Here is a 23,679-nt window from a genome sequence, read left to right as displayed (position 1 = left end):
TAAATGGGTACTTTGCATCAGTTTTTTACCAGTCCCATGGGATGGCCCTGCCCACTATGGCTCAGGGAGGCCCGGGTGAGGGAAGATTCCCTGCCCTCCATTGAAACTGACATCATGAAGGAACACCTTGACAGGCTGGATACCTTCAAGTCAGCTGACCCTGATGGGTTACACCCAAGGGTACTCAGGGAGCTGGCGAACATCATAGCTCAGCCCCTGGCATGGATCTTTGAGAGCACTTGGCGCTCTGGTGAAGTGTCCAATGATTGGAAGAGGGCCAATGTGGTGCCTATCTTCAAGAAAGGGAGGAAAGTAAATCTGGCAAACTACAGGCCCATCTGCCTGACCTCTATCCCAGGGAAGGTTGTGGAAAAGATCATCAAAGAGGCCATCCTTAACAGACTAGCTGAAGGCAATATCCTGAGGGATACCTAGCATGGGTTTGTTGTGGGTAGGTCTTGCTTGACCAATCTTATTTCCTTTTATGACCAGCACTGACTTATCACCTGGACAAGGGGGAAGAGATTGACATTGTATATCTTGACTTTAAAAAAGCCTTCAATCTGGTATCCCACAATCACCTCTTGGCTAAACTGGCTAACTGCAGCCTCGACCTCACCACGATCCGCTGGCTGGGGAATTGGCTCTGCGGTAGGACCCAGAGGGTGGTGGTCGATGGGAGCCAATCGTCTTGGTGCACTGTGACCAAAGGGGCCCCTCAAGGCTCTGTCTTAGGGCCTATACTATTTAAGATCTTCATCAATGATGTGGACATTGGTGTCAGAAGCGGACTGGCCAAGTTTGCCAATGACACCAAACTCTGGGGTAGAGCATCCACACCTGAGGACAGAAGGGTGATCCAGGTAGATCTTGACAGGCTCAAGAAATGGGTGGACAAGAACCTGATGGTGTTTAACACTGAAAAATGCTAGGTTCTCCACCTTGGGAGGAAAAACCTGCAGCATGCTTATAGGTTCCCCCATTGTACTCGGCCTTGGTGAGGCCACAGCTGGAGTACTGCGTCCAGTTTTCAGCTCCACAATTCAAAGAGGATATGGAGAAGCTTGAGAGAGTGCAGAGGAGAGCCACGCACATGATCAGAGGTCAGGAAAACAGATCTTATGATGAGAGGCTGAGAGCCATAGGGCTCTTCAGCCTGCAAAAGTGCAGGCTCAGGGGTGATCTGGTGGCCACCTATAAATTTATCAGTGGTGTTCATCAGGATCTGGGGGAATGTCTGTTCACCAGAGCACCCTAAGGGATGACAAGATCAAACAGTCACAAACTCTGCTGCGACCGATTCAGGCTGGACATAAGAAAGAACTTCTTTACTGTTCGAGCCCCCAAGTTTTGGAATAGACTGCCACCGCAGGTGGTTCAAGCATCCACTCTGAATGCCTTCAAGACACATTTGGAACCTTATCTTGCTGGGATCCTATGACCCCAGCTGACTTCCTGCCCCTGGGGCAGGGGGCTGGACTCGATGATCCTCTGGGGTCCCTTCCAGCCCAAATGTCTATGAAATCTGTATGTGGGGCAGGTACAAGCTCCAGTGCTGCTTCGAAGGGTGGAACCCTACACTGTACCTCGGGTGCTACAGGGTCAGAGATCCCCGCATGACCCTGCTGTACCAGGTCACACCTGCTGGCCTGCGAAGGCTTGGGAGCAGGGGACAGCAGGGCTATGAAGAGAAGGTGCTCGCCCCATGCTGCCTTAGTGATGCGTCTGCTGCACGAACTGCTGCTTGCACCACGGAGCTCATAGCTTCTCCACACAGCCCCGTTCCCAGCTGCGCCGAGTCACACCCACCAGGCTAGAGGCGCACCTGGGGAAGGGAAGCAGGGTGGAGTCAGAAGCGGTGAGCACCCAGTGTTCCCTGCTGTCCTGCTTCTCTCCCCTGGGTGCCTCTCCAGCCTCTCCTTGAGCTGCCCTGGCGTGTCCTCCCTGCCTGTGCCATTGCTTGCAGCACAGAGCTTGCAGCCTCTCCGCACAGCAGTTATTGTATTTTGTGATTACTGTTTGAATTTGTTATGGGTTGGGGGCCAGTAGACTGGGGCTGGCATGTATCCCTATTATGTATAATAACGGATTTGCTTTATGCAAGGTTTTTTTGGACTGCAACCCTTGCATAAAGAGACCCGAGTGTATTGCCATTCTTGGATTTTTTTGTGTGGTTCTTTACTCATTTTCTACAGGTGCCAGACCTTGTAAGCTCCTGTATCAGTGCTGTACAGATTTAAAAAACCCAAATAGCTGGCAGACAGTTAGATTTCAATTCTGACACGGGTAGTAAGAAAGAAACTGAGTGACTTGTACCTGGGTTAAACACTTTACCTCATTTTTCCTTGGGAAGGAGGAGTGCAAGGACAGACATGGCACAGACATAGCTCACTGGATATTTTCTCCAAAGATTCCTGTTTCCATGCTTGTACACCTCACTGTATGTCCCCACTGATACACCTTCATGAGCACGTTTTTTACTTCTCTCAACTTCAAGCGTTGTTACCATATAAAAATAAAAATTTGGTTCACAAACATCACACTTATTCAACTATTCAACCTCTTCTGAATATATGCTAGCATACTTCACTGTGTAGCTTTGGATTCCGCTTCTCAATTTTAAGCATAGAGTTGATAATTTATCATATGGGATGCAGTTATTCAGCATGAGAACATTTACCTCATTGACTCACTTGATCTTTGTTCATGCTGAGATTCCTTTGCGTTACACTAACCATATAATGATGATCAATATTCATGGTTACCTCTCTAACAGAATTTCTCCGCTGCATTTGAATGACACCATTCTTCACCAATTCCTATACTGCTTGTACAAAAGAAATATTTAAAATATTTAATAAAAAACTGAGCTTTAATTAAAAGTAATACATCAATATCTTGTGAACTATTATTCTCTTGTTCATCACTTCACTGGATATTTATAAATGGCTGTTGCATTGTGCCTTCTAAACGCGATGGACACTTGATTTGTCAGTGTTTGCAGAATCCTATCAGTATGTCACAGCAAAAAACTGGAGTTGTTTAAATTGCTCTAAGGTTCTGATATTTCTTTGGGGTTTTCCTTTTGGAGAGAGAATGTAGTCTATACATCAGTCATCTTACCCCTTTCCTTCCATTATTTCTGAATGATCCTTGTTTCAGTCATGCCTGATGGATCATAATGCAGTTTATTTTCTAATGGCAGAATACTCTTACAGTAATGTTATGGCTGAATAACTTAGCTCTAATCTATGTAAAAAAATCTAGCTTGCTGGTTAACAGAATTAAAAAACCCCAAAACTAGATTCTAGGTTGAAAGGAGGCTGGTTCCTTTCATTTCTACTTCCTAAAAAAGATAGATGCAACTGAGACATTGGTGACATGTAGGAGGTACGCACAGGTGCATGTGCACCCCCTGAGATTGGCCCCCACTCCTTGCCGCTGACCCCACTGCAGCCACCTGTGGGCAGTCCCCCCTCAGCCCACCCTCGTTGCTGCCTGCAGGTGGTCCCCACTTGTCGCCGTCATACCCCTGCCACTATCTGTGGGTAGTCCTCGTGCCCCCCCAGCCTCAGGAGGCACGAGACATTCATGAATTGAGATCATAACTATAGGCAATAACTTTCCATGAGACATTATGAATAGATTTAACAGATGAACACATTAGGAAATGTACATCAGCACCAGAATTTAAGTATATTTGCTTAAATCTCATGTTTTCTGCTAGGAGGTTATAAAAGGTTTTGTATACACAGATAATTGAATTACTCCTGCTGTTTTATTTTTCTATAAGCATTTGTTTGCTTTGGTTTCTGGATTCTGTTTTATCTTTACTTCACCTCCCCCCCCCCAAAACAAACAAACAAACAACTTTAAAGTGTTGCCACATTAGGCTGCTGCTTTTAATCAAATGTTTATCTGTTCAAGCTCTCATGCAGTCTGGTTTCTGAATCCTTTGCCTTGGATAAGATAAGCATACATATGAATGATATTGATTTCTCTTTAAGTGGGATAAGCTAGCAAAACGCTACATTTTTGCCTAATGTCAAATAGTCAAAACCAGGAGTAAAATGGAACACTTATTTGTGCGACATGCTCTATTCACAATGGCATTAACTCCAGAAACCATACCCATGGATCCAGATTAATAAAAAAGACACAGCTTGAATCATTTTCTCTCTTTGGAAACACAGTTTGAAATAACTCTAGATAATTGCTTCAAGTTAAAATAATTCCAAAATATTTGACTAATTGGAAAAGAAATGATAGATTTTTTTTATTTTACTAGTAAGAGCAGCTCCTTAATGTCCTCCAGTGGAATACTACTTCCTCTGAGGATAATTTCTTTTTAAGAGACACTGAGATTCTGTTGCAGTTGTTTTCAAATGGTATCTATGCTTCATATTTTCATTATTTCTCTTCTCATTCTTTCTTACTAGTAGCATCTATATTTAAAAGAAGATGATGCTTAGCTTACATATTCACATACTGTCAATCATTACCTTCTGAATCAAATTAATTTATATCATCAACCTGTTTGGCTTCATACCTGGTGTCTTGGAAGTAATTATGTAAGAAGACTGCATTGGCTATATAAATTAGAAAGATATTGAAATATTGTATCAGTGAGTAGTAAGATACAGTGCAGATTTCAAGGGACTGTATGCCTAATCTGTAATCAGTTATATAACACATCTATATCATCCATGATTGTAGTATTCTGAGAAGGAATGATAAGGTTAAGTAGTTCCAAAATAATCATTTCTAGTTTCAAAATTTTGAAATGCAACAATTTGGAAGAGAATGTCATCTATTATTGTTTTTTAAATAAGAGCAACTGTAATAGAACTCAAACTGAAGTGAGACCATGCCTCAATTTTGATTTAAAAAAGCACATATTTCTTCCAAATGCCAAATTCAAGCACTACGTATTTGAGATATTACACTGTGAAAGTAAAACATTGTCAGAGTACAATAATTTGTGTTCTATAAAATAATTAAATTCTCATTTGCATTTGACCTCTTCACACTAAGATAGTGTAAATGAGAATTGGATCCAGTAGCACAGGAGTTTGTGTTAATTTTTATGAATGATGTGCTCTGGTGTGTTGTGTTTTTTTCGGTTACTTAAATTTATTTGTATCAGGACAGAGACTATTTCACTACACACCCATACAAACAAATCCTACTACAATGGAGTCCTTTGTAAAATGTCTTTTCTCATCATCCAAGAACTCTCATTAAGTTAATTATACTCAGTGCAAACAAGAATGTCTTTGCAAAGGTATTTACAGGTGTTTGACGCACTTCAAATGTTACAGCTGTTCAGGGTCTCAGAGTGTGGGCAAGCTGCATTCCAAATGACAGCATAAACCCCTCTGCCCTCAAACCCAGTTTGTAAGTGACAAGGCAAACCTCCCTAGCAATACCTGAGGCACAATAACTTTGGGCACAGATGAGATTGGATAAAAAAGATACTCATATTGAATGCTGGAATGAAAACCATATGAATCCAACAAAAAAAATTCTGAAATTGTGAGAGGGAGATTGATGGTTTTAACTGTGTAAGCCATTTGCTGCATGTGACTGGTGCAGGAATGTAGGGGAAAGAAACGTGAGAGAGAATGTTGGAAACAAGAAATCATTAACAGTACATTTTTGTTTATAACATTTTTATTACAATTATTGCCCAAAAAGGGAAGGTTATACACATCCTTTAAATCATCCAGTGCAAAATGGAAGCACCCTATGAGGTCTAACCCTTTCCCCAAGTTTACCAGCAACATTTAAACCTGACATGAGTAGGTACAACTCCACTGAGCTTAAAGTAGAAGTCTGGATGTGGTCCATTAGGAGTTTAGCCATCAACTCCAATGGAAGGAAGCAGGAGGCAGCCCACTGTCTTAAAGGTGCAAAATCAATATATAATGTATTGACACATAATGAAATATACATACATTAAATAACAGGAAATGATACATACTTCAGATTCTCCAATGAACTTTGTAAGATGTACATACTCAATGAAATTATTTTTAATTCTGGAAAAAAACCCACAGCATTTTATTTCAAGTTTATATTAACTATAAATATCTAAGGACAAGAAAGATTTCTCCTCTATTTGCATGCTTTGTCTCTCCATTTATGTCTTCTGCTCTTTGCCTTTTGGAGAAAACATTACATTGTAAGGCTGCCTTCGTTTTGGACGCTGGCAGGGACCAAGATCCTCTTTAATATATCCTTAAAAGAAAAAGCCAAAACAAAACCAAAATAGGGATAAAGATTTCAGAACTATCTGGCTGTGAAGGTACGTATGGTATAAAAGGCACAAATAACTTGCATTTACCAGAACTTTAAGCATTTCCTACAGCAGATATTTTTTATTTAAAAAAATGTATTTCCATTTTTGAAGACTAACTGCATCTGCCAGCAAATGCTATTAGTATGCCATTCAGGGACAGACAGCTACATCAAGCAACTTTCAAAGGCACTCAGCGTGCTTCAAATAACCCACCTCACGTGGTTTAATACAAACTGAATACATCAAAGCTCTACTGAAGTCAGGTTCTCAATATTTTAAGTATTTTAAATATTATCTCACATTTCAACATCTTTTTTATGGAAGCTTTGATAATTTTACCTTAATGTACCACTTAGGAAGAGATAATATATTTCACCACCCTAATGAGGGTATTCTTTTTCTGAGTAACAACTGCAATATATAAAATTAACACTTATATAGTGTTCCACTCAGATAACTTACTTATAGTTCAGGGTACATATCACATATAGACTCTGCATCTCTTTTTTGCTGTAGTTCTGTATCATGGTTGTTATAAGAAAGGAGGACTAGCTCTTGAGCATTTGCATCCATATGAGGGCTGCCAAGGACCATCAATAACCTAATGGACCTTGCCTTATAAGAAAGAAGGGGTAGCCAAAAACCTAGCTTCATTTAAGTAACTAATAACCAACAACCCACTCAACTGGAAAATGGAATGATCCTTTGAGATTGTCTGGTCATAGGAAGAGGAACTGTTAAGTACTTAAAATAAAAGAAGTTGGCTTTGAGCAGGTCTCTCTCGCTGATTAGAACAGGAAGCGATTAAGCAGGTAAAGTGAGGTCCAAGACTAGGTATCTGAAGATGCTGGAACACTGGCGATGCATAGGGGATGCATGTGCACCCCCTGCAAAAGCGCCCCCCCTCCTGACACCGCTTGCAGCGTGTGCGGGTGGTTGCCAGCCACCAGTTGGCATTGTGGCCACCTGCGGGAGCTCACCACTTGCTGCTGCCACACTCCCACCACTGACAGCGCTGTCACTGCCTGAGGGAGCTCACCATGCCCCCCAGCCTCTGGGGGCACATGGCGTTTATGTCTTAGAAGGCACTAATCAAGACCCACCCCAAAAACGCTCAAGAATGAGGAGGATTCAGAACAGGAATTGCATAGGCAGTATTTTATTTTGTTGCATGGATCTGTATTTCTCTTGTATTGTTTAAAGGAAAGAGATTTGGTGTATAAGGTATGTGTGATATGTACCTCAACCTGTCATGTGTACAGATGTTCAAACAATCTGAGAGAATTCTCCCAGGTTTGATTTCTTGATAGAAAAACACTTACCCAGAGATGCCTGAACAGACATTAGAATGTTGAACCCCTGAAGAGCAGAGAGCTTGCAGTGCTGACACTGTGTTGCCAGGGGGCCCCTGCCTACACATTTTAGCATGCTTGGCAGGTTTCTTCAGTCTGCCTGGAGACAGAAAGCAGCAGTGTGCAGGGCAGCACAGGTTGGCTGACCCAGACTGCTCAGGGTCAACCTGTGTCTCCCTGTAGCACAATGTGGGGATTATGGAGGCATGTTCTGCTCCTTGTTCTGCTGGAGCAGTACAGTCCAGTTAGGTGACATACCATCTCCCTGAGGGGGAAGGTGGGGCAGGAGGAGCAAAGCACTCTGATTTTAAAGGACTATGCTGTGGCTTCTCTCACAAGATAATGTGTACAGGCATTCGCTCTCTCGGGTGCAATTTAAGCCTGGTTGTTCCATTTCTCCGGGAGCAGCCATTTTTACTCTTGTGAGAAAAAGCCTGAACATCTGTACACTTGTGGTCTCTCTTGGGAGAGCAGCAACTATCCCATGAGAAACTTAATGTTGGTATGTGACCATAGTTACCCAAGTAGAACGCTATATAAATGTGAATTTATGTATTGCAATTGTTACTCAGAAAGAGAATACCTTTATCAGGGTTGATTCTCTCTTCAAAATTTTTTCAGAAAACTCTCGTCTTATCATTTGTATCTGAAGGATTAAAATTTAAACCAGAGAACCCATGTGGATGGAGTAGAGGGGTGCAGCGAATGGTGGGGGAATGTGCTTACAGTCATTGCAGAGTCTTGTGGGGGGTGTTCAGCATTGGTCTCGGGTAGCTTGACTATAACATTCTGTGTCTGAGAAGGGGTATTTGACAGACAGCTCATGCCCTGGACCAAGTCAAGAAAGCTAAAGAAAAAGCCTACCTCAAATCAAACTTATAAGCATGTGGACCCAGCATGTAGGGGGGAAAAAGGGGAGCTCAGTTAGGACTGTAACTCTGAGCAGTAGCTTGTACTTATCTTAAATGAATAAGATTAGGTCTCTGAGTCCAATGTTTGAAATACCTTAAACTTCTTAGTACAGGTTCAAATTTAAATTAAATCAATCCATTCTTTTATAAAATAGCTTGATTAGCATTATTCACTACTTGAAAGTATTGCATAAGAGCTTAAAAATCATCACCCTCTGTTCTGAAAGGGTGCTGAAAATCCCGTTGCACTGACTGAGGGCCTTGTTTTCCCAGTTGTGCCTAAAAACTTGAGAACAGAAAGCTCAGAGCATCGCTACTGATGGTTATTTCATAAAATATATAATATATGAGTATGGAAATAACAAGACAATGAAGAGCTCTGAAAGGCATGTAGCCTCCTTCAATGTAGAATTTAGGCCCTTTGAAGATATTTATCCAAATACGTAACAAAATATATGCATTTTAAAGCCATTACCTCATTCAAGCGAAGAGTGTCCTTGATAAAATTGAATGATCACCATCTTTTAAAAAAAATTCCTATTTCAAAATGTTTCTGACTCAAAAATATCAGAAGAACTTTGATTCCTGGAGTGCTAGTGTAGAATATCTTTTGGAACAAAATCTTTTTGGCTACAGCTTGCTAAAAAGCACTTGAAACACATGCATTTAGAACCATAATACTAGCAAAGTACAATGGATTAAAAATGTGTGCGCTTTTTTAAACAGTGAGCCTGTGTTGGTAACTCAGATTCTTGTGCCGAGTTCTACTGGCTTCTGAAAAGCTATTTATACAAAGAATAATCTATGTGAAGGAGAGTCTAAAGTGCAGTTTCTACATTTTAATAATGACAGGGTAGTAACATGCACAAGAAAATGCTCAATGTTCAGAGGATAAGCAAAGATACTAAGCAATACAGCCATCTTACCATGTCTCTTCTCTGCAATAGTATAAACAGGGGAGGCCAACCTGCTACATAAGTGCCACAAGTGACAAGGCAGCCTTTATGTGGGGCATGCAGTAGATCAGAAAGGAGAGAGGCAGCACAGCAGCAGATAGGGCAGGAAGCAACAATAGAGCAGGTAATCAGGCAGGGAGCACAGACTAGGGAGCAAAGAGCAGAGCAGCAGAACTGGTGGAGGAAAGGGACTAGGAGTGGCACACTAGGAGGGTACCAGGGTAGCACACCTGCCAAAATAGATTTGTCCCAAAGGTTTACTTAGGCTAGACAAAAGTAGATCAACAATGTCATTTGGGGCCTAAAGTAGTAGTGAGCTCGCTTCTTGCCTCAAATCTGCAAGGTTAAATCTAATCTTAGGTCAAAAATAGAAATGGTCTTGGTTTAGTTTTGGGAAATTCTCCTTATTTTGATTTTTTCTGATTTAATTTGTAGGAACTCACCTCCCAAGAGATATTGAACAAATAGTGACATTTATTCCATTTCTTGGTAGCTGAGGGTAAAATGGAGTTTGACAAATCTGTAGGGGTGCCAACTTTATGAAATGAGCATAATTTCAGTATTTTAATGTTATAAGTATTAATTTTAAACACAAAAACATAAAAATCATCTAGTAAAATAATTTTCTACACTTACCTCTGTCCATACAAGTTTGGGTGGAAGGAAAACCAACCTCCCAGAAGTTTTCTGGTGTACTAGGTGGAATGTAACGGAATCGATGTCTTGAACAGGCTGCTAGTTTCTTCTCTCTCTCTTCTTCTGGAATGTCCGCATAATACTAACAGAAAATGGAAAGTCTCTTTTTGCAATAGGTTGCGACAAACAGACAATAATACAGAAGGCACAACTGTATTACTTATATCATTCACTGCTGATCATTGAATTTAAATAGAATATAATTTGCTGAATCTTGCCAACAGTACAGAGCTTCAATATCTTAGTACTGACTTGCGAGATTAAATTCAATCTTCATTACTGTAACTTTAAAAATACACTTTGCATTGGCAACCGTTTTAGTTTTATTCCCTATAACATAAAACAGAATAAGACACAAACACAAACACTTATACATGGTGAATACTTCTACTACTGGTTTCATGAAGTTAAGCATGTACATATGTCATTGTGGGATTGAGGCCTAAAGTAGACTGGAATTCCCTAGTTAAGAGTCAAAATTAGTTAATTAAAAATGTCACTGAATTTTCTGGTAAGAGTGACCCAGCCATGGCCATAAATTAAGATCACTTGCCCACACCTAGACTTGAACTGCCAGCCTTTTTGATCCCAACTCGTGACTCAGGTCCTTCAGCTGCAGAAGAGGACCCCAAATTTTTGCTGTGCCTAGTTTATGGTTGTTACAATGGAAAAAGAAGTCAAGGCCTGAGTCATAGGGCTCCTTGATTCACTACCCAGCAATAGACACAAATCAAAGTGTCCAAAAGACATGGTCTAAGTTATGCCAACTGACTATGACTTCGAAGGTATTATTCACCAGCTAGGGGTTGTCTGGTGCATAAAGTCATCTGGCCATTCCTCCTCCCATTCTGCGTCAGAGGTGCATTGAGCGAAGCACAGCAGTTAGTCCTCTGTATGGAAGGCAGTGCTTCCTCAAACATGAAAAGTTTCCCACAGCATAGCTATAGTGAATCTCCACCTTTCTGTTGGCTGAGCAGCTCTAAAGGGTAAGATCAGGGTTATATCTGCTTATACAGAGGAAGAAGGCAGGGTAGATTTGTTCGATGATTGGACCATGTAATATATTATTTTTAAGTCACAAAGGTTGCACTGGCATCAGGGGAATTTGGCTCTTCCTAAACAGATAGATAGATAGCTCTAGGAAGAGCCAAATTCCCCTGATGCCAGTGCCACCATCATGACTTTAAAATAATGCATTACATAGCTCAATCATTGATTACTCAGCATGATCACAGGTTTGCCTTGTGAAAGGGAAGTTTTGGGGTTTGTTTATTTTTTAAAATTTTTCTAGTATTTTAGACCATAGTCCTAGCTAGAAGCTCCTGCTAATGCAAGTCTTTATGTATGCTTTATGAAGTGGCACAAGATGTCTGAATGTAGCACTTTTATAAGACTGAACAGAATTCAACTAAGCTGGCAAGCCAACAGCCTGGTATAACCCAGATTTTAAAAACTGAATCTCATAAATAGCTAAAATAATCCTGCAAAAATAACATGCTGTAATAAGCAGAAGAGACGAAGTGGAGTTAAAATCCTAGTCCTATTGAGCAAAAAGTGATGTAGAGTGCAACACATGAAAGAAATGGAATATTTATGCAGTGCTGCTGTTCACCTTTAGTAATGGTATGCCCCAACATTTTCTTTCTCATCTCTATCTACAGATAGAATGATGCAAAACAAGACCTACATCTTGAGACTGTTGAAGTATGCTAGCAAACTAATGTTAGTTAACATTTGGTGGGAACAAAACCAAAAGAACAGGTGAAAACCCCCCAGAAAGGACAAGATGTCAATAATGGTAGTAGAAGGAAGAAGAAAAATGAGTTCCATTTAAAGTTCTTTCACCATGTAGGAAATATAGGTATGCCTGAGACAGAGGTACCATTTTTCATCCCAAAAATGTATTTGAGTTAATGTTATCCAGGCTCTGATTGACACTAGAGCAGTGTTTCTCAACCCTTTTTGTACCAGGACCCATTTGTAAACATCCATGGACAGTCCTGACCCAGTGCCACTCCTTCTGACCTGCTGCCTCTCTCCCCCAGCCCCTCAATGTATGGGGTGAGGGTGTATGGGGTAGGGAAGCCCCAGGCAGTCCCTCGCAGGCTGAAACTCTGACAGCCTGTAAGGGAAAAGCCATGGCTTCCCACATTTTTCTCCTCTAAAAGTGAAACCATTTTTTAAAGTTTGTTTGTGACCCTTTCATATCTTCTTGTGACCCACTTTTGAGCTGCGACCCACAGGTTGAGAAACATGGCACTAGAGCAGCATTTGTTCTCAATGTTCATCAGGATTTCCATCTGATGTCAATTAAACTTTCTTGATCACTGAGACAGCAAAGAGTTTCAGGCTTTTAACAATTTTAACCAAAATTGTCAGAGTATCCCTACACATTCTGTAATGTTCCCATTTGGTCAGAAGGAGCCAGATCCTCAAAAAAGTTATCTACCTACAGCAATTGTGATTCTTACAGACGATGTTACCAGAGCGCCCCAAGGGATGACGAGGTCGAACGGTCACAAACTCCTGCAAGACCATTTCAGGCTGGACATAAGGAAGAATTTCTTTACTGCCCGAGCCCCCGAGGTCTGGAACAGTCTGCCAGCGGAGGTGGTTCAAGCACCTACATTGAACACCTTCAAGAGTAAATTGGATGCTTATCTTGCTGGGATCCTATGACTCCAGCTGACTTCCTGCCCTTTGGGCAGGGGGCTGGACTCGATGATCTCCCGAGGTCCCTTCCAGCCCTAATGTCTATGAAATCTATGAAATCTTACAAATTCCACTCTTGATGTGCATTCTTCTTGAATAGCAGTGTTTATTATGACCAAAGCTGAGCACCCCTTATGTCCTCCCTCTTTGCGCCCCCCAACCCTATTGTAGTCAAGCTTATAAGGGATGGAGCAGCTGTAACAACCACTCAGTTCTTTTGCCAAAATGAAACCCCATATGTGAGACTCAGATCAGTGGGAAAAAAGGAAAATACGAGTTTCCATTGATGGTGACCAACACAGTTCTTTCAACAGGAAGAAGGAGAGGAATTTTACTTGAAGACTGATTGTCTAACATTTCTACTTATGTTGAGGTCAGATTTGGAAGCTTGCATCAACACATAGTGCAGTGTGAACACATGGACGGTGGTTTGGATAGCATCCTTTCAAATTCAGACACTGGGATGTTGAAGATGGAGCAGAAAGGATTAAAACACCCTGGTCAAATGATCTGATGTGACCTGGATCATTATTTGCTACCTGATAGTGGGTCTTAATATAGTGAGGACCTCCTTGAATAATCGCTAGATATACATAGAACTGGCTTGCGCTGGGGTCTGTTAATCTTTCTTGGACTTCTCACTGGAGGAGACAATGGGCTGCATTTCTTCAGTAAGAAAAAATTTAAACCTCCCTGCTCTTAAGGGTCCTCTACAAGAACAAAGAGAAATCTGGAACATGAACTTTTCCCAAGTATACTGGAGTGGCACTCACGCTAATGTTCAGCATGGTAGTCAAATAATCAGGTGATTTGATTGAATCAGCTCATACTGGGTGGAGCTTTCATGGTACTGGGAGGTGTGGGGGTAGAGAGTTTGAACCAGGCTTCAAGAAAGTCATTTATTTTTCTTTTTCATAGTCCACAGCAAAGTTTTAAGTTCCCAGTAGCTTGGAGGTTCTGAGGGATACAGCACAGCCACAGAAAATGACCGCTATTGAAATGAAGCCTGGCCTCAGGTACATACATATGGAAAGTGGAATCCTATATAGATAATTACCCCAAGTAGAATTAACATATATTTTTCATGTTTTGAGAGACACTGCTTTCCAGTCCTCTCCAATCTGCAGTTTCAGGGTAGGCAGTTCAATAGCGTAATGCAGGTTCTATTTGTTGCATCACCCTTTCATTCCAAAGCTCTGAAAAACCTGTTTGAATCTGACCATCAACACCAATAAGTAAGCAGGGAACAAAAGGCTAATTGGCCTAGAAACTTCAGATGTAACAATTCCAACATGGACATCTTTAGTTAAGCTGGAGAAGATGAGAAGTAGAAGAACTGCAAAGTGGCTAATGAACTTATTAATGGGAAGATAATAACGAGTATCACTGAAAGGAGAAATGTATGGGCAGAGAGAGGGTGTGAGCTTATGCAATTTGCTGGCACAAATTTTGTTGGCACAAAGTTAGGAGGCAAATGCACCACAAAGGAGGACTGGGATATCATACAGGAAAACCTGCATAAGCTATTATGGATAAACTCATACAGGAAAACCTAGATTACTAGCAACTAATACCAGAAACTTCTGCCATAAAGTGGAGCTCATCAACTGGAAAATGGAAATGGATCTAAAATTTTGAGAAGTGGGGTGTGGTACAGACCTCACTGGCCTGCATGGAAACAGAAAGGGGGGCAGGAAGCAAGTGGTTGAGACCAGTGCTATTGGCAGCAGAGAGCTCACTACACGATGACTGTCACCTTCCCCTCAATGAAAATAAGTCAGAAGATCTTTGTGTAGAAATAAAGCAATAACATACAACTAGGATCCTTTATTAGATCATTAAGCTGCACCTCAGACATGTTGTGAAATGAGATCACAGCTCAGTAAATTCTATCAAATTGAAAAGTTCATCAATGGCCAAGTTAAGCATGTCCTTTATTACATGCTTAAAAGACTTTAAGATCTATCTATATTAAAAAAGTAGCTGAAATCAGTTGCCGACATGTGGAAAACAATATTAAAAGACTTGCCAACATTATTTTCAATCCCTAACTATAACTCCCATACTTTTAACCTAGTCTGCAAAAAAAGTGGAAAGATGCACAAAATGTATACGCATAAGTTCCTTGGTCATGTCAAATACAAACCAAGTATTACCAAAAAAGTCAGCCTGTTGCACCGATTAGGAATGTGCAAAACTATAATATAAAACAGTTGATGCCAACAAGCCATACATTTTCAAAATGATGAAATATCTCTCTATGTGTCCGGTTTTCAATGAGTTCTACAAAGGCATATGCAGTTTTACCAGGCAAAACTGCATACACACATCAATGTTTAGGGGCAACTTTTTGAAAATTGGATGCTATAAAAGATCTGTTTTTATTTTCTTTCTGAAATACTTGTAAAACACTATAATTGTATTTTGGACCCAATTCTGGCTTTCTCAACTTCAGCAGAATTAGAGTGTCAGTCTCTGGCTGATAGTTGCGTACCCATCTTTGGCTATCTGATTTATTTCTGTTAATGGATGTTTCATTGACCCCAGCATATGACATTCGTCCATCTTGTGGGATGTGCTCGCTGGTGGAGACTCTGGAGGGCCAGGTGCGGGAGCTCCAGGAGAAAGTGAACAGACTGCGAACCATCATGGAACATGAAGCAGATACTGATATTTACTGCCAAACTCTACACCTGGAGAAGGATGCCATGGGAACCAGCCAGAAGAGTGGGCTTGACTAAGATGTCCCAACTGACACTGCTTGGAAATTGGTCACATCAGGTCCAAAACCATGCTGTGCATCAACTGCTCCACCAACAGCCCTGCACAACAACTACGCAGCTCTCACATCATCAATAGATGAGGCATCTGCATCCTCTACACCAAAAATAGGACAGGAACAGCCGCCCCCACCAAGAAAGCAGGGGAACAGAAGGTGCCCCCACCAAGAAGAACAGAAGGTGCCATTTGTCATTCAGACCCTTTTGCTCAAGAGGTCTGCTGCCTTCCAGGAGCCAGGATCCAAGATGTAATAGCGAGGATCCCAATGTTGGTCCACCCTATAGACCACTACCCCAAGCTTCTTGTCCACATGGGCACCAAAGACACGGCAAGAAATAACCCCAGGAGAATCATTAGCAGCTACAAGACCATGGGGGTAAAGCTCAAGGAAGTAGGAGCAAGAGTGGTCTTCTCCTCAATCCTCCCAGGTACAGTCCACAGTTGTTGGAGGGAGGAGTGCATCAAGGAAGTCAACTGAAGGCTTCGGAGATTGTGTCACTGTGTTGATTTTGGATTCCTTGACCTTGGCATGTAGTTCAATGGCAATAGTCTACATGCAAGGGATGGTATTCACCTCATGGGCAGAGGAAAGAAGCTCTTCTCTATGGGAATCGTCGACTTGCTGAGGAGGGCTTTAAACTAGGTGTGTCTCGGGGAGAGTGTGTAGATTCTACTGCTGTACATAAATCCTCTAGCCAAGATGACTCAGGGGAGGGCATTCATGTAGGGGACATCCAGATGAGTACTAACATCCCAGGGCACTTGCAGAGTGACAGAAAACCAGAGGCAACTAGGGGTAAACTCAGGTGTCTTTATGGGAATGCTGGAAGCATGGGAAACAAACAGAACAAACTGGCACTCTTAGCACACAAGGAATCTGACCTCCTTGGGTTGATGGAGACCTGGTGGGATGATGCATATGACTGGGCAGTGGATATTGAGGGCTATAGGCTCTATAGGAAGGATCAGGTTGGGAAGGAGAGAGAAGGTGTGGCCCTCTATGTTAAAGAGCGGTACCCTGCCCTGCAGGTCACACTTGATTGCAGGGAAAGGTCCCTTGAGACCCTATGGGTCAAGATACAAGGTGGCTCAGGAGAGAGGGACCTGATTCATAGATGTCAGGGTCAGAAGGGACCTCAGTAAGTAACTGAGTCCGACCCCCTGCCCCAGGCAGAAGAGTGCTGGGGTCAGACAAACCCAGCTAGGTGCTTGTCCAGTCTCCTCTTGAAGATCCCCAGGGTAATGGAGAGCAGCACCTCCTTTCAAAGCCCATTCCAGATTCTGGCAGCCCTTACTGTGAAAAAGTTCTTTTTAATGTCCAACCTAAATCTGCTCTCTGTCAATTTGTGGCCATGGTTCCTAGTTACTCCAGGGGGTGCCCTAGTAAATAGAGCATCTCCTATTCCCTGCTGCCCTCCCCTGATTATAGGTAGCCACAAGATCACCTCTCAACCTTCTCTTGTGAAGGCTGAAGAGATCTAGGTCCCTCAGTTTCTTCTCATAGGGCCTTGCTTGCAGGCCTCTAACCATGAGTGGCCCTCCCCTGAACCCTCTCAAGATTCTCTGCATCCCTCTTGAAGTGCGGCACCCAAAACTGGACACAGTACTCCAACTGCAGTCTGACCAGTGCCACATAGAAGGGAAGCATCACCTCCCTGGACCTGTTCGTCTTGCATCTGCTAATGCATGATAAAGTGCAGTTACCCTTGTTGATCACTTTGTCACATTCATAACTCACATTCATCTTAGAGTCAACTATGACTCCAAGATCCCTTTCTGCTGTTGTGAAGGTCATCCCCCAGTCTGTAAGTGTGTTGGTGGTTCTTTTTGCCCAGGTACAGCACTCTGCACTTGTCTTCGTTGAACTGCATCCTATTTTGTTCTGCCCATTTTTCCAAGCTGTTCAAATCCACTTGGATCCATTCCCTACCCTATGGTGTGTTAACTTTGCCCCATAATTTGGTATTATCTGCCAACTTGGACAGGGTGCTCTCCATGCCCTCGTCCAAGTCACTGATGAAGACACTGAATAGCACTGGTCTAAGGACTGAGCCTTGTGGAACTCCATTGCCCACAACTTCCCAGGTTGATATTGACTTGACGGTGGGAGTCTACTATGGACCTTCCTACCAAGAAGAGGAGAGCGATCAGGCATTCTCCAGGGAACTGACTGAGGCAGCCAGTACTAAAGACCTGATTTTCATGGGTGACTTCAACTACCCTGACATTTGTTGGGAAGACCATTCAGCTAGCTCTAGTAGGTCAACCAACTTCCTGGCAGCTACTGACAACCTGTTCTTGACACAGGCTGTGGAAGGACTGACTAGGGGTAAAGCCACTCTGGACATAGTGCTGACCAAAGGGGAAGACATGGTAGGTGACTTGAAGATTGGAGGTACTCTGGGCAACAGTGATCATGACCTGATTAGGTTCACCATCCACCAAAAGGCTAGGAATTCAGTCAGTAGAAAAGAAGTCTTAGACTTCAGAAGGGCAGACTTTGGTAAACTCAGGAGTCTTGTTAGAAAGGCCCTCCGTGACCAGTGACTGGATGATTTGGGAGTTCAGGAACAGTGGTGCTTCCTTTAGGAGGCAATTCTCACTGCTCAAAGAGGCCATCCCCGCATAGTCAAAAAGCAGGAAAGGGGCCAAGAGACCTGCTTGGCTCAACAGGGATATTAGGGAACTTTTGAAAAAGAAAAAAGAAGCATCTAAGCAATGGAGAAACAGTTCAGCATCCAGAGAGGAATACAATCATATGGCCAAGGTCTGCAGGTATGTGAGATGGAAAGCAAAGGCAGGCATGGAGATCAAGCTGGCAACTGAAATAAAGGAAAACAAAAAGTCTTTCTATAGGTACATAGGGAGCAAGAAAAAAAAATCCAACTCCACTGTGGGACCCCTAACTGGGTACAGGGGAGCAGCCCACAGTTGATCCCCACAAAAAGGCAGAGCTCCTAAATACTTACTTTACATTGGTATTTCTGAAATCAGACAGGAGCTGTTCACCTGTCCAGAGGCCCATGGAATATGGGAAAGACAACAGTCCACATGAAATCAGTCCCAAACAGGTGAGGGTACTCTTAGAACATCTGGACGTGTTCAAGTCTACTGGGCCACATGACCTGCATCCGAGAGTCCTGAAAGAACTGGCTGAGCTTATAGCAGGGCCTCCGGCAAAGCTGTTCAAAGTCATGGAACTCGAGAGTGGTCCTGAACTACTCTCAACTCAAGAGGGCTAGCATGATACCCATCTTTAAGGGAACAGGGACGACCCTGAAAACTTCAGACCTGTCAGTCTGCCTTCGGTCCTGGGAAAAATCTTTGAAAAAAATTGTCAAAAAGAGGCCATCAACCACAAGTTGTAAGGGGTATTAAGAAGCAACCAGCATGGCTTTGTTGAGGGTAGATCATGCCAAACAAACCTGGTGTCTTTTTATGATCAGATAACTAACCAGCTGGAAAAGGGACATGAGGTTGACATCATTTACCTAGACTTCAGCAAGGCCTTTGATACCGTTTCCCATGAGTTTCTTTCAGTTAAGCTGGGGGGTGCTGGCCTGGACCAGTCTACAGTGAGATGGGTTGGCAACTAGCTCAGAGGCTGATCCCAAAGAGTTGTAAATTGATGGGATGGCCTCATCCTGGAGGGCCACCTCCAATGGTGTCCCCCAGGGATCAGAGCTTGGGCCCATGCTCTTTAACATCTTTATCAATCACTTGGATGACGGGGTGGAAAGCGTAATGATTAAGTTTTCAGATGACAACAAGCTGTGGGGAAATGCAGGCACATTTGAGGACTGGGTGAGGATCCAGGATGACCTTGACATATTGGCCCTATGTGCTGAACACAATCAGATGAAGTTCAACAGGGAAAAGTGCAGGGTCCTTCATCTGGGTAAGAAGAACCTTCACCATAATTATACGATGGCTAGTGGTCCACTGGCTGGTACTGCATTTGAAAGGGACCTGGGGGTGACAATCGACCAGAAGATGAATATGAGCCAACAGTGCAACGAAGTTGCCAGCAAGGCAAATAGAACTCTGGTGTGTATGCCAATGTGTTGTAAATAGATCCAGAGAGGTCCTCCTCCCCCTCTATTTGGCATTGGTGAGACCACAGCTGGATTACTGTGTCCAGTTCTGGGCACCACTCTTCAGGAAGGATGTGGATAAGCTTGAAAGGGTAGAGAGAAGGGCTACCCATATAATCAGGGGCCTGAAGGATAGGCCCTATAAGGAGAAACTCTGGGAACTGGGTTTGTTCAGTCTGAGCAAGAGAAGACTCAGAGGTGACTTGATAGCTGCCTACAAGTATGTCAGGGGTGAACACCAAGATCTAGAGGAGCAACTCTTCAGAAAAGGCGCCCCTGAGATGATGAGGACCAACTGAGGACCAATTAAGCTCCAATCGAGGAGCTAATTGAGGGACAATTTAGGCTGGACATAAGGATAAACTTCTTTTCCATAAGGGTATCTAGAATATGCAATGCACTCTCAGCAGAGGTGGTGTAGTTGCCATCCTTGGAAATATTCAAGAGGAGGCTGGATAAACATCTTGTTGAGCTTGTTTGAGCCTAATTACGTTCTGCCGATGGCAGGGGACCAGACTTGATGATCTTACAGGTCCCTTCTGGTCCTTTGATTCTATGATTCTATCTTTCAGCAGACACTGGAAAAATAAATTCCAAGATAACAAAAAAGATTTGGCAGAATATTAAAAAATTAAATAAAAATGTAGAATGTATAAAATGTAACAAATGAAGAGAGATAAAAATTATAAAAAGATAAATGCCAAATTATCTTATCCAATTACTGTCCACTTCTACAGTATGTAATTTTTATTATGGGTCCCTAAACTGGCCAACAGCTCTGGTACAAATTGACACCTTGGCCTACCTGATTTATTAATCCTGAGGTTACTGGACTTTTAATTTATAAAGAATATCAGGTCTTTGGTATGAAAGTTAAAAAAAAAAAAAGACACCAGCCAAAACTTTATAGAGTACTTACTATTTCACATTCCTTACAAGTGTGGCCCAGTAATTTTCTTCTCTCCTCTCTCTTCCGAACAACCTCAATGTGAGGAAAATCTAACACAGTATTCTTTCTGAAAAGCAAAAGCATTTAGGTTATCACTTGATTAGAAATATGTTTCTCTGTATCTTGGCGAGTTATGGAATTAATTAGTCCAGTGAAGGGGAGGGTGATAAAACAACAAGATTTCTGCAAAAATCTGTACAAACATATCTATTTGAAAGAACCTCAGCTTCCTGATAACTATTCCTATTAAAAATAAACAACCCTTTCATCCTTCATGTCCAAATATAATGGAATAGTTTTTAATCTAATGGGTTTGCTGTTTTTTTAAAAATTAAATTGTCCTTTATGCATCCATGCCCTTCTATGAAAGAGGAGCTGCTGATAACTTTCTTACTTAAAATTTTGAAGACTACAAACAGGTTTCATTATTCTTAGTAAACAAACTTCATGAATATTATGTCTTTGTATTGCTATATATTAGTTCATTCCATAAAACTAAATAGTACCATTCCAATGGCAGTACAGGTTTATGCTGCAACTCAAAGATACGACACTAGTTCATAAAGACATACCATAGTTAAATGGCGTACTGATAACAGTGCAGCTGTGGCAACGTGAGGTTCAACATGAGGAGCAAAACTCAGTTGGGACATTCAGGGGGCTTGCCCACACCAAACACTTTGCTGCTGCATTTAAACTGTTGTCAGTACCAAAGCAGAATTTAAAAAATAGGTATGCCAATACACAAGCTGCAACCACCTCTTTTGACTACAGTATGGACAAAGACTTACTTTAATGCTTTGGTAGTCAACTGTAAGAGTTTTGGGGATGAAGTCTCAACACTTTTATGCTGCATGTAGGCTAGGTAGCTGCTAGGGCCAGGTAACTAGAAGATTGCCTTTTGAAGGCTTGCGTTTCGATAAAGGTCAAAATGAATTCTGATAGAGCTCAGATCCAAAGCTTTTATTTTGTTTATTATAGGCAGAATTTTGTTTCTTTTTGTGCACCTAAAAAGCAGTTTTCTAGCCATCTGCCTATCTGGCCAGAGTGCTGGTAAGGGAACTGGGTAATGCTTGACTTTTTGCTTGGTGATTACAGCACTGTACTAAAAAGTCATAGCTGCTGGTTCAATATCCAGAATTAACCAGTGCAAAGCATACTGTGCATGTACATTTTGACAGAGGATGCATATGCATCCACAATGCAAGAGAAAATATCATTTATGTAACCAGAAGGCTGCCATTTATACATACAGTGGAAAATAGAATTCCACCCTATATGTACAAATTAATTATTGTATGCAAGTTGTGAAAAGTATAATCATTTATAGCATATTTATTTTGCCACAGGTTCAAGTTTTCTTGCAATTACTGTTGACAGAAAAAAGGTATATTGAATCCAACCACAAAAACCAATGATACTTGGAATGCTGTTTCTGAAAAGATTCTGTATCAACACTAAGCAAGATCTTATTCCACCCTGTTCGAGTCCCCCTAAAACTATTAATGCATCTATTTTGTTATGCACATGCATCTTAACCTAGCACCATGTAACAAAAAGCAGGGAGGAGGAGGATGCTCTACCCACCTTGAATGTTAATAGTTTTTCAGGAAGTTGAGCAGGGTGGAATAGGATTGCATTGAGCTACTTACATGCTTAATTGGCAGAAGAGAATCTGGCCCTTTGTGCTTATTTTATTAGACAACACAATGTTAGTCAAGTATTTTTTTCCTCTGCAAAGAGAAAACAAACTGAGTACACAATACATGGACAAGTAAGCCACAATACTTGATAGTATTGCAAAATGAAAACTCCTAATAGACTCACGATAAAAAATTAGGAAGCAATGGAGAAAGTATTAGCTATATAGTAGTTTGCTGAATGTTCCTCCTTTAATGCTCACAGGAATTTAAAAAACATAAAAAATGAAAAAGATACTTAAAGTCTTCACTTGTTCAAGAATTCAGTATGTTTTTTGACCATATAGTATATAGCTTGAACAACTTAAAGAAACACTATGGGTTACAGAAACATCCACACAGCAAAATTTTAACAGCAAAAATTGCATATTTTCTTTAACAAAAAAAATGACACATTCCTCTCTTGCACCATTCTGTAGTTTTTCTATTTGACATTTGTTTTTTTGTAATGATGCCTAGAATTCTCTTGGAGATTTTCCAGTCGTAGATTTCCAAACTTCTTCGTATGTAATAATTCATTAGTTTCTTTTGTGAAAAGATAAGCTCTCTAAAGGAGGAAAAAACCCTAAGCTTCCTAAATTAATAAGGAAAGTGCTGTATTACCTTCCATCACTTTTGAAATATGGCTCCACAAAAGCCTTCTGTCTGGTTTTATCTCGTTTATCCTCATGTTCTGTAAATATATTCAGAATAAAAATATGATGTAAATCTGTAATTGAAATGCTTATACAAAGTGGTCATAAAATGACGGCACGAGACAGAGTGCAATAATTACAGCAATACCCATTTAAAACTTTAGCGTAAAACAATTTTAAAATGATTTACCTGAACCACCCCTGCCAAAGGAAACTAGACCACAACTTTTGGGTTCTCATTGTTAATATTATAAAACTATTCATTTTTCATCTAGAATCCTTGGAGGCAGACTTCCTGACATGTAAATAGCTTTGAGGCACGAGAGTCAAAAGCCTTTAGCCCTTATACACCTGCAGTATGAGCATCACAGAATGGAATCAATTAGAGCAATGGAGGGCCACCTTTTGGGCAGGCTTGTCACAAATTACATCCTGTGCCTTCCCTGAGTGCTACTCCAATCCCCTTCTCTTTCAAATAGTTTGTGCTACCTTCTTAAAAATCCTGGAATAACAAATTAATCCCTATGGACATCAGATAAGTAAATTAATAATTTACTTAGGTTTTTTGTTTCAATTAAAGACAGTTCTCTAG

General features: G+C 41.5%; 1 protein-coding gene across 4 annotated transcripts in view; it reads right to left on the bottom strand.

Moving 5' to 3' along the window:
* Nucleotides 1–5,646: 5,646 nt before the first annotated feature.
* RBBP8 (RB binding protein 8, endonuclease) overlaps nucleotides 5,647–23,679 on the bottom strand; it is a 74,949-nt gene continuing 56,916 nt past the window's right edge. For 3 of the 4 annotated variants that reach the window (XM_090039801.1, XM_090039802.1, XM_090039803.1), the window contains exons 16-19: nucleotides 23,056–23,125; nucleotides 20,723–20,819; nucleotides 10,157–10,298; nucleotides 5,647–6,240 (exon numbers count right to left, since the gene is read on the bottom strand). In XM_090039801.1, coding sequence (XP_089895927.1) covers nucleotides 6,143–6,240; nucleotides 10,157–10,298; nucleotides 20,723–20,819; nucleotides 23,056–23,125 — 407 coding nt within the window. In that variant the 3' untranslated portion in view covers nucleotides 5,647–6,142. Of the gene's footprint in view, nucleotides 6,241–10,156; nucleotides 10,299–20,722; nucleotides 20,820–23,055; nucleotides 23,126–23,679 lie in introns of those variants that run through there. The other variant, XM_090039804.1, reaches the window with a different exon arrangement.

Source organism: Crocodylus siamensis, chromosome 3 (assembly GCF_052110815.1).
Source record: "Crocodylus siamensis isolate JL-2025a chromosome 3, ASM5211081v1, whole genome shotgun sequence".
In the NCBI taxonomy this organism is placed as follows: Eukaryota; Metazoa; Chordata; order Crocodylia; family Crocodylidae; genus Crocodylus; species Crocodylus siamensis.
The sequence above is the reverse complement of the archived record's forward strand: the minus strand, read 5'-3'. Positions and strand labels throughout refer to the sequence as shown.